A 15,000-nucleotide genomic window follows, 5' to 3' on the forward strand; every position below is an offset into this window, starting at 1 on the left:
CCCTCATGACTGACTGACTGACTGACTGTCCGCCCCTCATGACTGACTGACTGACTGACTGTCCGCCCTCGACTGACTGACTGACTGACTGACTGTCCGCCCTCATGACTGACTGACTGACTCTCCGCCCTCGCGACTGACTGACTGACTGTCCGCCCTCGACTGACTGACTGACTGACTGTCCGCCCTCGCGACTGACTGACTGACTGACTGTCCGCCCTCGCGACTGACTGACTGACCGACAGTCTGCCCTCATGACTGACTGACTGACTGACAGTCTGCCCTCGCGACTGACTGACTGACTGACAGTCCGCCCTCGTGACTGACTGACTGACTGACAGTCCGCCCTCGCGACTGACTGACTGACAGTCCGCCCTCGCGACTGACTGACTGACAGTCCGCCCTCATGACTGACTGACTGACTGACAGTCCGCCCTCATGACTGACTGACTGACTGACAGTCCGCCCTCATGACTGACTGACTGACTGACAGTCCGCCCTCATGACTGACTGACTGACTGTCCGCCCTCATGACTGACTGACTGTCCGCCCTGGACTGACTGACTGTCCGCCCTCGACTGACTGACTGACTGTCCGCCCTCGCGACTGACTGACTGTCCGCCCTCGCGACTGACTGACTGACTGTCCGCCCTCATGACTGACTGACTGACTGTCCGCCCTCATGACTGACTGACTGACTGTCCGCCCTCGCGACTGACTGACTGACTGTCCGCCCTCGCGACTGACTGACTGACTGTCCGCCCTCGCGACTGACTGACTGACTGTCCGCCCTCGCGACTGACTGACTGACTGTCCGCCCTCATGACTGACTGACTGACTGTCCGCCCTCATGACTGACTGACTGACTGTCCGCCCTCATGACTGACTGACTGACTGTCCGCCCTCATGACTGACTGACTGACTGTCCGCCCTCATGACTGACTGACTGACTGTCCGCCCTCATGACTGCTTTCTAGACTATGAATAGGGTCTCCAATGATAAAAGTCTTAATTCCACTGTAGTGCAGAAGTCTTACTTCCTCATTCTCTGCCAGTTATTGGGGAAGATGTAAAAACAAAAAAAAGGCCTTTTCCGTTACTATGTACCGTAAATATGTTGGTGTGCAAATGGTCTCCTTTAGCAATGGAACATTTCTGGAGCTGGTGGACCTGTGTTACATAAAAACCTTACTTCATCTTATTACAGAGGTGGACAAACCACCTCAGTAGTGAGCCAAACCCCCCCCAAATAAAATATTGTTCATAAAAACATAAGGTCATTCTGGAAGTCTCTGGTGGGCCAAACCAATTGGGCCAAGTATGGGGGGGGATTTCCTTACAAACAGCAAACTGTTTCCCAAACGCACCTCAAAGTTCACATGTCCGTTCTGCATCCTGTTGGAACATCCCTCGTTCAGGAAATAGAGATCTTTGATCAGTAGGCTGAAGAAAGGGATGACAATCTGACAGAGAGATGAGAGAGAAGAGAAAGAGAAGATAGCGAGGAGAGAGAAGAGAGGAGAATTAAAAACAACAGTCAGGTTACAGGAGTCAGGTTATTGTATGAGGGGTTGGCTTTATCCCAGGCATTAGGTTACAGAGAGGTTAGGGTTGGCCCTATCCCAGGCATTAGGTTACAGAGAGGTTAGGGTTGGCCCTATCCCAGGCATTAGGTTACAGAGAGGTTAGGGTTGGCCCTATCCCAGGCATTAGGTTACAGAGAGGTTAGGGTTGGCCCTATCCCAGGCATTAGGTTACAGAGAGGTTAGTGTTGACCCTATCCCAGGCATTAGGTTACAGAGAGGTTAGGGTTGGCCCTATCCCAGGCATTAGGTTACAGAGAGGTTAGGGTTGACCCTATCCCAGGCATTAGGTTACAGAGAGGTTAGGGTTGACCCTATCCCAGGCATTAGGTTACAGAGAGGTTAGGGTTGACCCTATCCCAGGCATTCGGTTACAGAGAGGTTAGGGTTGGCCCTATCCCAGGCATTAGGTTACAGAGAGGTTAGTGTTGACCCTATCCCAGGCATTAGGTTACAGAGAGGTTAGGGTTGACCCTATCCCAGGCATTAGGTTACAGAGAGGTTAGGGTTGACCCTATCCCAGGCATTAGGTTACAGAGAGGTTAGGGTTGGCCCTATCCCAGGCATTAGGTTACAGAGAGGTTAGGGTTGGCCCTATCCCAGGCATTCGGTTACAGAGAGGTTAGGGCTGACCCTATCCCAGACATTAGGTTACAGAGAGGTTAGGGTTGACCCTATCCCAGGCATTAGGTTACAGAGAGGTTAGGGTTGGCCCTATCCCAGGCATTAGGTTACAGAGAGGTTAGGGTTGGCCCTATCCCAGGCATTAGGTTACAGAGAGGTTAGTGTTGACCCTATCCCAGGCATTAGGTTACAGAGAGGTTAGTGTTGACCCTATCCCAGGCATTAGGTTACAGAGAGGTTAGTGTTGACCCTATCCCAGGCATTAGGTTACAGAGAGGTTAGGGTTGACCCTATCCCAGGCATTAGGTTACAGAGAGGTTAGGGTTGACCCTATCCCAGGCATTAGGTTACAGAGAGGTTAGTGTTGACCCTATCCCAGGCATTAGGTTACAGAGAGGTTAGGGTTGACCCTATCCCAGGCATTAGGTTACAGAGAGGTTAGGGTTGGCCCTATCCCAGGGAACAGAGAAACAGGCCACAAAAGGTGGATATTAGGTTCATGTCCATTAGGTACCAAATGGAAGGAACCGGACTGGAACAGGCAGGGCCTTACACTTAAACTATTAACAAACACTCATTTTCATTTCATAATTCAAGAGGTTTTGCTACGGTGATCCTCACTAAACATTAACCTGGTGCTCTCTACCCACTGGGGTTGTACAGTACAGACCCCTACCAAACATTAACCTGGTGCTCTCTACCCACTGGGGTTGTACAGTACAGACCCCTACCAAACATTAACCTGGTGCTCTCTACCCACTGGGGTTGTACAGTACAGACCCCTACCAAACATTAACCTGGTGCTCTCTACCCACTGGGGTTGTACAGTACAGACCCCTACCAAACATTAACCTGGTGCTCTTTACACACTGGGGTTGTACAGTACAGACCCCTACCAAACATTAACCTGGTGCTCTCTACCCACTGGGGTTGTACAGTACAGACCCCTACCAAACATTAACCTGGTGCTCTCTACCCACTGGGGTTGTACAGTACAGACCCCTACCAAACATTAACCTGGTGCTCTCTACCCACTGGGGTTGTACAGTACAGACCCCTACCAAACATTAACCTGGTGCTCTCTACCCACTGGGGTTGTACAGTACAGACCCCTACCAAACATTAACCTGGTGCTCTTTACACACTGGGGTTGTACAGTACAGACCCCTACCAAACATTAACCTGGTGCTCTCTACCCACTGGGGTTGTACAGTACAGACCCCTACCAAACATTAACCTGGTGCTCTCTACCCACTGGGGTTGTACAGTACAGACCCCTACCAAACATTAACCTGGTGCTCTCTACCCACTGGGGTTGTACAGTACAGACCCCTACCAAACATTAACCTGGTGCTCTTTACACACTGGGGTTGTACAGTACAGACCCCTACCAAACATTAACCTGGTGCTCTCTACCCACTGGGGTTGTACAGTACAGACCCCTACCAAACATTAACCTGGTGCTCTCTACCCACTGGGGTTGTACAGTACAGACCCCTACCAAACATTAACCTGGTGCTCTCTACCCACTGGGGTTGTACAGTACAGACCCCTACCAAACATTAACCTGGTGCTCTCTACCCACTGGGGTTGTACAGTACAGACCCCTACCAAACATTAACCTGGTGCTCTCTACCCACTGGGGTTGTACAGTACAGACCCCTACCAAACATTAACCTGGTGCTCTCTACCCACTGGGGTTGTACAGTACAGACCCCTACCAAACATTAACCTGGTGCTCTCTACCCACTGGGGTTGTACAGTACAGACCCCTACCAAACATTAACCTGGTGCTCTCTACCCACTGGGGTTGTACAGTACAGACCCCTACCAAACATTAACCTGGTGCTCTCTACCCACTGGGGTTGTACAGTACAGACCCCTACCAAACATTAACCTGGTGCTCTTTACACACTGGGGTTGTACAGTACAGACCCCTACCAAACATTAACCTGGTGCTCTCTACCCACTGGGGTTGTACAGTACAGACCCCTACCAAACATTAACCTGGTGCTCTCTACCCACTGGGGTTGTACAGTACAGACCCCTACCAAACATTAACCTGGTGCTCTCTACCCACTGGGGTTGTACAGTACAGACCCCTACCAAACATTAACCTGGTGCTCTCTACCCACTGGGGTTGTACAGTACAGACCCCTACCAAACATTAACCTGGTGCTCTCTACCCACTGGGGTTGTACAGTACAGATCCCCTACCAAACATTAACCTGGTGCTCTCTACCCACTGGGGTTGTACAGTACAGACCCCTACCAAACATTAACCTGGTGCTCTTTACACACTGGGGTTGTACAGTACAGACCCCTACCAAACATTAACCTGGTGCTCTCTACCCACTGGGGTTGTACAGTACAGACCCCTACCAAACATTAACCTGGTGCTCTTTACACACTGGGGTTGTACAGTACAGACCCCTACCAAACATTACCCTGGTGCTCTCTACCCACTGGGGTTGTACAGTACAGACCCCTACCAAACATTAACCTGGTGCTCTCTACCCACTGGGGTTGTACAGTACAGACCCCTACCAAACATTAACCTGGTGCTCTCTACCCACTGGGGTTGTACAGTACAGACCCCTACCAAACATTAACCTGGTGCTCTCTACCCACTGGGGTTGTACAGTACAGACCCCTACCAAACATTAACCTGGTGCTCTTTACACACTGGGGTTGTACAGTACAGACCCCTACCAAACATTAACCTGGTGCTCTCTACCCACTGGGGTTGTACAGTACAGACCCCTACCAAACATTAACCTGGTGCTCTTTACACACTGGGGTTGTACAGTACAGACCCCTACCAAACATTAACCTGGTGCTCTCTACCCACTGGGGTTGTACAGTACAGACCCCTACCAAACATTAACCTGGTGCTCTCTACCCACTGGGGTTGTACAGTACAGACCCCTACCAAACATTAACCTGGTGCTCTCTACCCACTGGGGTTGTACAGTACAGACCCCTACCAAACATTAACCTGGTGCTCTCTACCCACTGGGGTTGTACAGTACAGACCCCTACCAAACATTAACCTGGTGCTCTCTACCCACTGGGGTTGTACAGTACAGACCCCTACCAAACATTAACCTGGTGCTCTCTACCCACTGGGGTTGTACAGTACAGACCCCTACCAAACATTAACCTGGTGCTCTCTACCCACTGGGGTTGTACAGTACAGACCCCTACCAAACATTAACCTGGTGCTCTCTACCCACTGGGGTTGTACAGTACAGACCCCTACCAAACATTAACCTGGTGCTCTCTACCCACTGGGGTTGTACAGTACAGACCCCTACCAAACATTAACCTGGTGCTCTCTACCCACTGGGGTTGTACAGTACAGACCCCTACCAAACATTAACCTGGTGCTCTCTACCCACTGGGGTTGTACAGTACAGACCCCTACCAAACATTAACCTGGTGCTCTCTACCCACTGGGGTTGTACAGTACAGACCCCTACCAAACATTAACCTGGTGCTCTCTACCCACTGGGGTTGTACAGTACAGACCCCTACCAAACATTAACCTGGTGCTCTCTACCCACTGGGGTTGTACAGTACAGACCCCTACCAAACATTAACCTGGTGCTCTCTACCCACTGGGGTTGTACAGTACAGACCCCTACCAAACATTAACCTGGTGCTCTCTACCCACTGGGGTTGTACAGTACAGACCCCTACCAAACATTAACCTGGTGCTCTCTACCCACTGGGGTTGTACAGTACAGACCCCTACCAAACATTAACCTGGTGCTCTCTACCCACTGGGGTTGTACAGTACAGACCCCTACCAAACATTAACCTGGTGCTCTCTACCCACTGGGGTTGTACAGTACAGACCCCTACCAAACATTAACCTGGTGCTCTCTACCCACTGGGGTTGTACAGTACAGACCCCTACCAAACATTAACCTGGTGCTCTCTACCCACTGGGGTTGTACAGTACAGACCCCTACCAAACATTAACCTGGTGCTCTCTACCCACTGGGGTTGTACAGTACAGACCCCTACCAAACATTAACCTGGTGCTCTCTACCCACTGGGGTTGTACAGTACAGACCCCTACCAAACATTAACCTGGTGCTCTCTACCCACTGGGGTTGTACAGTACAGACCCCTACCAAACATTAACCTGGTGCTCTCTACCCACTGGGGTTGTACAGTACAGACCCCTACCAAACATTAACCTGGTGCTCTCTACCCACTGGGGTTGTACAGTACAGACCCCTACCAAACATTAACCTGGTGCTCTCTACCCACTGGGGTTGTACAGTACAGACCCCTACCAAACATTAACCTGGTGCTCTCTACCCACTGGGGTTGTACAGTACAGACCCCTACCAAACATTAACCTGGTGCTCTTTACACACTGGGGTGTACAGACCACAGAGTACAGGATGTCTGTAATGTATACCACCGTATTATCCCTCCTCTCATCCTCCCATCTCCCCTCACCCCGCCCAGCACATGAAACATCGGTTGGAGCGTTGAGAGGGTGTGCAGGGTTACAGGGTGGAGAGAACAACATCGGTTGGGGCGTTGAGAAGGTGTGCAGGGTTACAGGGTGGAGAGAACAACATCGGTTGGAGCGTTGAGAGGGTGTGCAGGGTTACAGGGTGGAGAGATAATGATAAGCTCAGCAGAGAGACGCTCCAAAGAGGCAGACTGACACACAGCTCCACGGCTTCCCCACTCTCAGAGGAGAACTGATGGTGGCTGCAGCCGTGCAGACGGCCTGGCTGGCTTGAACAAGTCAGAAAGGATGGGAGGGAGGGAGTGAGGGTAGGGGAGAGAAAGAGGGAGGGAGTTAATGCAATGTACTAAACTGGATCAATTCAGGGAGGGAGGGATTCAGGGAGGGATTCAGGGATGGAGGGATTCAGGGATGGAGGGATCAGGGAGGGATTCAGAGAGGGAGGGATTCAGGGATGGAGGGATTCAGGGATGGAGGGAGACGAGAGAGAACGGGAGGGAGTGAATCAGGTGTCCGAAATAGGGAGCGATCAGAGACACCGACAACAGACAGCTGCTCAACACACACACACACACACACACACACACACACACCGAGGACAGTGTCAGTTCCTAACCACTCTGGTCTGGTGGTTGGACAGATGGACAGGACAGTTCCTAACCACTCTGGTCTGGTGGTTGGACAGATGGACAGGACCGTTCCTAACCACTCTGGTCTGGTGGTTGGACAGATGAACAGGACAGTTCCTAACCACTCTGGTCTGGTGGTTGGACAGATGGACAGGACAGTTCCTAACCACTCTGGTCTGGTGGTTGGACAGATGGACAGGACAGTTCCTAACCACTCTGGTCTGGTGGTTGGACAGGACAGTTCCTAACCACTCTGGTCTGGTGGTTGGACAGATGGACAGGACAGTTCCTAACCACTCTGGTCTGGTGGTTGGACAGATGGACAGGACAGTTCCTAACCACTCTGGTCTGGTGGTTGGACAGATGGACAGGATAGTTCCTAACCACTCTGGTCTGGTGGTTGGACAGATGGACAGGACAGTTCCTAACCACTCTGGTCTGGTGGTTGGACAGATGGACAGGACAGTTCCTAACCACTCTGGTCTGGTGGTTGGACAGATGGACAGGATAGTTCCTAACCACTCTGGTCTGGTGGTTGGACAGATGGACAGGACAGTTCCTAACCACTCTGGTCTGGTGGTTGGACAGATGAACAGGACAGTTCCTAACCACTCTGGTCTGGTGGTTGGACAGATAAACAGGACAGTTCCTAACCACTCTGGTCTGGTGGTTGGACAGATGGACAGGACAGTTCCTAACCACTCTGGTCTGGCGGTTGGACAGATGAACAGGACAGTTCCTAACCACTCTGGTCTGGTGGTTGGACAGATGGACAGGACAGTTCCTAACCACTCTGGTCTGGTGGTTGGACAGATGGACAGGACAGTTCCTAACCACTCTGGTCTGGTGGTTGGACAGATGGACAGGACAGTTCCTAACCACTCTGGTCTGGTGGTTGGACAGATGGACAGGACAGTTCCTAACCACTCTGGTCTGGTGGTTGGACAGATGGACAGGACAGTTCCTAACCACTCTGGTCTGGTGGTTGGACAGATGGACAGGACAGTTCCTAACCACTCTGGTCTGGTGGTTGGACAGATGGACAGGACAGTTCCTAACCACTCTGGTCTGGTGGTTGGACAGATGGACAGGACAGTTCCTAACCACTCTGGTCTGGTGGTTGGACAGATGGACAGGACAGTTCCTAACCACTCTGGTCTGGTGGTTGGACAGATGGACAGGACAGTTCTAGCAGGACATGTTGCCTGACTGAATAAAATAAACAAATCTTCAATTTGCAACTGAATCAAATGGAGTGCTGGTCTGTTTTTCATTGTTATGTGATTGACTGTTGGCTTCAAGCACCTTTCACTGTTATTACACAAGAGGAGAGAGTTGAGCGCATTGCATGCCATCGGGAGCCTGACAGCAGCACAGAGGAAGTGGTTTGCTGGTTTACTCAGTGGGAGACGGAGGGTTTGCTCGGTAACATGGCATAGAAATAAAATGACTAGAACAAACATTACCATCCAAGTCAATGTTATGTGATGGGTGTTGATTCTATTTCAATATGTAACATCCTAGAAGATGCCTCGTGCCCCAAAATATCCACAGACCTTTTCATCGTCTACTTTCTACTTTCCTATCAATGGTATTCTCTTATATAAACTGGATCAGAGAGAACCCTTTCCATGCCATTGTGTTAAAAATATTATATATACAGTACCAGTCAAAAGTTTGGACACACCTACTCATTCAAGGGTTTTCTTTATTTTTACTATTTTCTACATTATAGAATAATAGTGAAGACATCGACTATGAAATAACACATATGGAATCATGTAGTAACCAAAAAAAGTGTTAAACAAATCAAAATAGATTTTATATTTGAGATTCTTCAAAGTAGCCACCCTTTGCCCTGATGACAGCTTTGCACACTCTTGGCATTCTCTCAACCAGCTTCACCTAGAATGCTTTTCCAACAGACTTGAAGGAGTTTCACATATGCTGAGCACTTGTTGGCTGCTTTTCCTTCACTTTGCAGTCCAACTCATCCCAAACCATCTCAATTGGGTTGTGATCAGGTGATTGTGGAGGCCAGGTCATCTGATGCAGCACTCCATCACTCGCCTTCTTGGTCAAAGAGCCCAAATACTAATTGAGTGTATGTAAACTTCTGACCCACTGGGAATGTGATGAAGGAAATAAAAGATGAAATAAATCACTCTCTACTATATTATTCTGACATTTCACATTCTTAAAATAAAGTGGTGATCCTAAACTGACCTAAGACAGGGAATTTTTACTAGGATTAAATGTCAGGAATTAGATTATAATGACAAAGACAGGGGGACCTGATCCTAGATCAGCACGCCTACTCAGACTCTTCGTGAACACAGGCCAGCTCTGAGAGGTAACGCAGGCCAGCTCTGAGAGGTAACGCAGGCCAGCTCTGAGAGGGAACGCAGGCCAGCTCTGAGAGGGAACGCAGGCCAGCTCTGAGAGGGAACGCAGGCCAGCTCTGAGAGGGAACGCAGGCCAGCTCTGAGAGGGAACGCAGGCCAGCTCTGAGAGGGAACGCAGGCCAGCTCTGAGAGGGAACACAGGCCAGCTCTGAGAGGGAACACAGGCCAGCTCTGAGAGGGAACACAGGCCAGCTCTGTGAGGGAACACAGGCCAGCTCTGTGAGGGAACACAGGCCAGCTCTGTGAGGGAACACAGGCCAGCTCTGAGAGGGAACACAGGCCAGCTCTGAGAGGGAACACAGGCCAGCTCTGTGAGGGAACACAGGCCAGCTCTGTGAGGGAACACAGGCCAGCTCTGTGAGGGAACACAGGCCAGCTCTGTGAGGGAACACAGGCCAGCTCTGTGAGGGAACACAGGCCAGCTCTGTGAGGGAACACAGGCCAGCTCTGTGAGGGAACACAGGCCAGCTCTGTGAGGGAACACAGGCCAGCTCTGTGAGGGAATACAGGCCAGCTCTGTGAGGGAACAGTGTAATACAGTGTGCGACGAAGCACTGATCAACAACCATGTGATGTCACGCTTGAGTTTGACATCAACGGCTCCTCAACTGCCCAACGTGTTATTCTAATCCAATAAGAATAAAGTAAACAGCACAGAATGTACCAAATGATATCAGTCTCTCTGCTCTCTCGCTCTCTCTCTCTCTCTGTGACACTGAGGCCCCTCTATAAACCCAGGACAGCTCTGAACAGAGGACAGAGTGGGAGAATGAGAGGAGAGAAAACAAGTTGTATAAACAACATTACCACTAGAGCAGTGCTGTTTGGATATACTGGTAAAGTTACCAGGTTGTTAGCTAGCTAGCTAGCTAAGGAGGTAAATAAAACATGACAGAACAAGGTTGTAAAAGACATGGTTAACAACACGTAAATAGGGTTAGAACAGAATACGTATGTAAAAATGCGACCCCCAATCCTCGACAGGAAGAGAAAAAAAACGTTTCACCGGTAATATGTAATATGGGTCAGATCCAGAGGAGGCTGCTGAGGGGAGAACGACTCATAATAAATGGGCCAGAACGGAGCAAATGGAATCAAACACCTGGCAACCATGGAAACCACGCATTTGACGTATTTTAATACCATTCCACCGATTCTGCTACAGTCATTTTCCAAGTTGCCCGTTCTCCCCACTTAAGGTGCCACCAAAACTCCTGTGGTCAGATCTTTGAACTGTTTGGGCCAGGAAAAATAAAGCAGTTTTCGCTGTAGTAATGGTGCAAGCATGACGCTAACGTATCTGCGCTCGGGACACAATGGTACAGCCAAGCTTTATCATCATAACAACAATATAACAATAGATATTTCTCTTTCTTTCTTTCTCTCTCTCGGAGGACCTGAGCCCTAGGACCATGCCTTAGGACTACCTGGCTTGATGACTCCTTGCTGTCCCCAGTTCACCTGGCCGTGCTGCTGCTCCAGTTCCAACTGTTCTGCCTGCAGCTATGGAAACCTGACCTGTTCGCCGGACGTGCTACCTGTCCCAGACCTGTTGTCCCAGACCTGCTGGAACCCTGACCTATTCACCGGACGTGCTACCTGTCCCAGACCTGCTGTTTTCAACTCTCTAGAGACAGCAGGAGCGGTAGAGATACTCTCAAAGATCGGCTATGAAAAAGCCAACTGACACTTATTCTTGTGTTACTGACTTGTTGCACCCTCGACAACTACTATGATTATTATTATTTGACCATGCTGGTCATTTATGAACATTTGAACATCTTGGCCATGTGCTGTTATAATCTCCACCCGGCACAGCCAGAAGCCTGGTTCCTCTAGGTTTCTTCCTAGGTTTTGGCCTTTCTAGGGAGTTTTTCCTAGCCACCGTGCTTCTACACCTGCATTACTTGCTGTTTGGGGTTTTAGGCTGGGTTTCTGTACAGCACTTTGTGATATCAGCTGATGTAAGAAGGGCTATATAAATACATTTGATTTGATGTATATTGAATTTGTTTTGGTCACACTGGTGCTCCCAAATTAAAACTCCAGGTCGCACATCAAAATATTTTGGTCACATATGCAAACCAAATTGGTCGTACTTTAGAGCCCTGGGCATATGTGTAAATATACTTTTTATTTGACCCATAAACAAACCCTCATTAGATGGAGAAGTCACAAGAACAAGAAGGAACATTCCAGTGTTCTGCCTGGGAATTTGGAACATTCCGTCTTATGACCCCTCACTGTCTGTCTGAGCAGCCAACCAGGGCTCTTCAACACATTTCCACACACATTTCAACACATTTCCACACACATAGCTAAATCCGCCCCCCCCCCCTCCTCCTCCCCCCTTCCCTAAAATAAACACTCAGCTAACACATTAAAATGTTGACAGTGAACTAACCCTTAGCTAACCCAATCATATTGTCACAGCATTATCCAACTGTCAACTAACCTAATACATTGACAGTACACCCAGTACAAACAATAAACACGCTGGTTTAAGCCCTTCCTTGCAGGGCTTGCTATGTGCTAGGCTAACCTGCTAAAGCTAGACTAACCCACTAGTCAAACCCGCTATCTCAGGCTAAACTGCTAGGCTGAATCATTAGCCACTGGGCTAACCCGCTAGGTTAACCCGCTAGCTAGGCTAACCCACTAGACTAACGCAAGCTGGATTGGAACTGGCTGGCCAGTTCACACGGGGTCAGGTCAGGGTGGGTTAGAGAGAGACAGAGACGCAAGCAGAGAGAGAGAGAACGTTATGTGAGCTGGCAGGTGGCCATGTTTCTTTTTCCATTCCTGAAAAAGAACGGAACATATTTCTGATGGAGGAAATGAGGCCCTTCACGTTGTCTCTCTGACGTCATCACCAGAACCAGCTCTCAGCTGACCTATTCATGGCTTCACCTTTTGACTTCTCTGCTTCAGAGTTCTTGTTGTGTATGATGTCCCAGCTGAACCGAAGACCTCAAGAGTTCGTTGTGTTTTAGTGCCAATAACACGACAACACTGAGCAGCGATAACAAGATCGAAGCAAACCAACCGATGGGCCACACGGAAGGCTGTTCTGTTTTCCGTCCTCACACTGTAGAGCCGTTCTGGAACGTTTATCAAGTTCTTCTCATTCCCACCAAATTCCAATCCACTTGTTTTCTGGTTACATGAAAGACACGCACGATACAGATCTCCACTTTATGTAATAATTAATTGCTGCTTATCAGTTGTGAGTGAGACGGAGTGTTTGTTAGTCTTCCGGGCTAAGTGGAGCACAGCGTCTTCCGGGCTAAGTGGAGCACAACACTTACAAAACAGGCCTTTTACTTTTTACATAAAATGTCAGAAACATTTTAATTGGTGCAGCTGGACAGATCACACACTTAGTGGGCTCTGGGATAATTCAGACAGCCGGAGAGAACGGAGAAACGGGCTCTATAATAATTCAGACATCCAGAGAGAACGGAGAACATTCCCACCACTTGGAGAGATCAGAATCTACATGAATCACTAAACTGTCTCGGTCTGAAATGGAGGGTTGGGGGTTTAGAGAGACGGGCCAGTAACTGGGGGGTTTAGAGAGACGGGCCAGTAACTGGGGGGTTTAGAGAGACGGGCCAGTAACTGGGGGGTTGGGGGTTTAGAGAGACGGGCCAGTAACTGGGGGTTGGGGGTTTAGAGAGACGGGCCAGTAACTGGGGGGTTTAGAGAGAGACGGGCCAGTAACTGGGGGGTTGGGGGTTTAGAGAGACGGGCCAGTAACTGGGGGGTTGGGGGTTTAGAGAGACGGGCCAGTAACTGGGGGGTTGGGGGTTTAGAGAGACGGGCCAGTAACTGGGGGGGTTGGGGGTTTAGAGAGACGGGCCAGTAACTGGGGGGTTGGGGGTTTAGAGAGACGGGCCAGTAACTGGGGGGTTGGGGGTTTAGAGAGACGGGCCAGTAACTGGGGGGTTGGGGGTTTAGAGAGACGGGCCAGTAACTGGGGGGTTGGGGGTTTAGAGAGACGGGCCAGTAACTGGGGGGTTGGGGGTTTAGAGAGACGGGCCAGTAACTGGGGGGTTGGGGGTTTAGAGAGACGGGCCAGTAACTGGGGGGTTGGGGGTTTAGAGAGACGGGCCAGTAACTGGGGGGTTGGGGGTTTAGAGAGACGGGCCAGTAACTGGGGGGTGGGGGTTTAGAGAGACGGGCCAGTAACTGGGTTGGGGGTTTAGAGAGACGGGCCAGTAACTGGGGGGTTTAGAGAGACGGGCCAGTAACTGGGGGGTTGGGGGTTTAGAGAGACGGGCCAGTAACTGGGGGGTTGGGGGTTTAGAGAGACGGGCCAGTAACTGGGGGTTGGGGGTTTAGAGAGACGGGCCAGTAACTGGGGGGTTGGGGGGTTTAGAGAGACGGGCCAGTAACTGGGGGGTTGGGGGTTTAGAGAGACGGGCCAGTAACTGGGGGGTTGGGGGTTTAGAGAGACGGGCCAGTAACTGGGGGGTTGGGGGTTTAGAGAGACGGGCCAGTAACTGGGGGGTTGGGGGTTTAGAGAGACGGGCCAGTAACTGGGGGGTTGGGGGTTTAGAGAGACGGGCCAGTAACTGGGGGGTTGGGGGTTTAGAGAGACGGGCCAGTAACTGGGGGGTTGGGGGTTTAGAGAGACGGGCCAGTAACTGGGGGGTTGGGGGTTTAGAGAGACGGGCCAGTAACTGGGGGGTTGGGGGTTTAGAGAGACGGGCCAGTAACTGGGGGGTTGGGGGTTTAGAGAGACGGGCCAGTAACTGGGGGGTTGGGGGTTTAGAGAGACGGGCCAGTAACTGGGGGGTTGGGGGTTTAGAGAGACGGGCCAGTAACTGGGGGTTGGGGGTTTAGAGAGACGGGCCAGTAACTGGGGGGTTGGGGGTTTAGAGAGACGGGCCAGTAACTGGGGGGTTGGGGGTTTAGAGAGACGGGCCAGTAACTGGGGGGTTGGGGGTTTAGAGAGACGGGCCAGTAACTGGGGGGTTGGGGGTTTAGAGAGACGGGCCAGTAACTGGGGGGTTGGGGGTTTAGAGAGACGGGCCAGTAACTGGGGGGTTGGGGTTTAGAGAGACGGGCCAGTAACTGGGGGGGTTGGGGGTTTAGAGAGACGGGCCAGTAACTGGGGGGTTGGGGGTTTAGAGAGACGGGCCAGTAACTGGGGGGTTGGGGGTTTAGAGAGACGGGCCAGTAACTGGGGGGTTGGGGGTTTAGAGAGACGGGCCAGTAACTGGGGGGGTTGGGGGTTTAGAGAGACGGGCCAGTAACTG

The 15,000-nt window shown here is 50.7% G+C and overlaps 1 protein-coding gene across 5 annotated transcripts in view; it reads right to left on the reverse strand.

Moving 5' to 3' along the window:
- Window positions 1-15,000, reverse strand: part of LOC106570905 (ras-GEF domain-containing family member 1B-A) — a 74,470-nt gene that overhangs the window by 10,768 nt on the left and 48,702 nt on the right. For 2 of the 5 annotated variants that reach the window (XM_045695411.1, XM_045695410.1), the window contains exon 11: window positions 1,368-1,463. The exons of 1 other annotated variant lie outside the window; for it this stretch is intronic. In XM_045695411.1, the coding sequence (XP_045551367.1) occupies window positions 1,368-1,463 (96 nt within the window). Of the gene's footprint in view, window positions 1-1,367; window positions 1,464-4,422; window positions 6,972-15,000 lie in introns of those variants that run through there. 2 more of the 5 variants (XM_045695412.1, XM_045695414.1) reach the window with 2 other exon arrangements.

This window comes from Salmo salar, chromosome ssa15, assembly GCF_905237065.1.
Source record: "Salmo salar chromosome ssa15, Ssal_v3.1, whole genome shotgun sequence".
Taxonomy (NCBI): domain Eukaryota; kingdom Metazoa; phylum Chordata; class Actinopteri; order Salmoniformes; family Salmonidae; genus Salmo; species Salmo salar.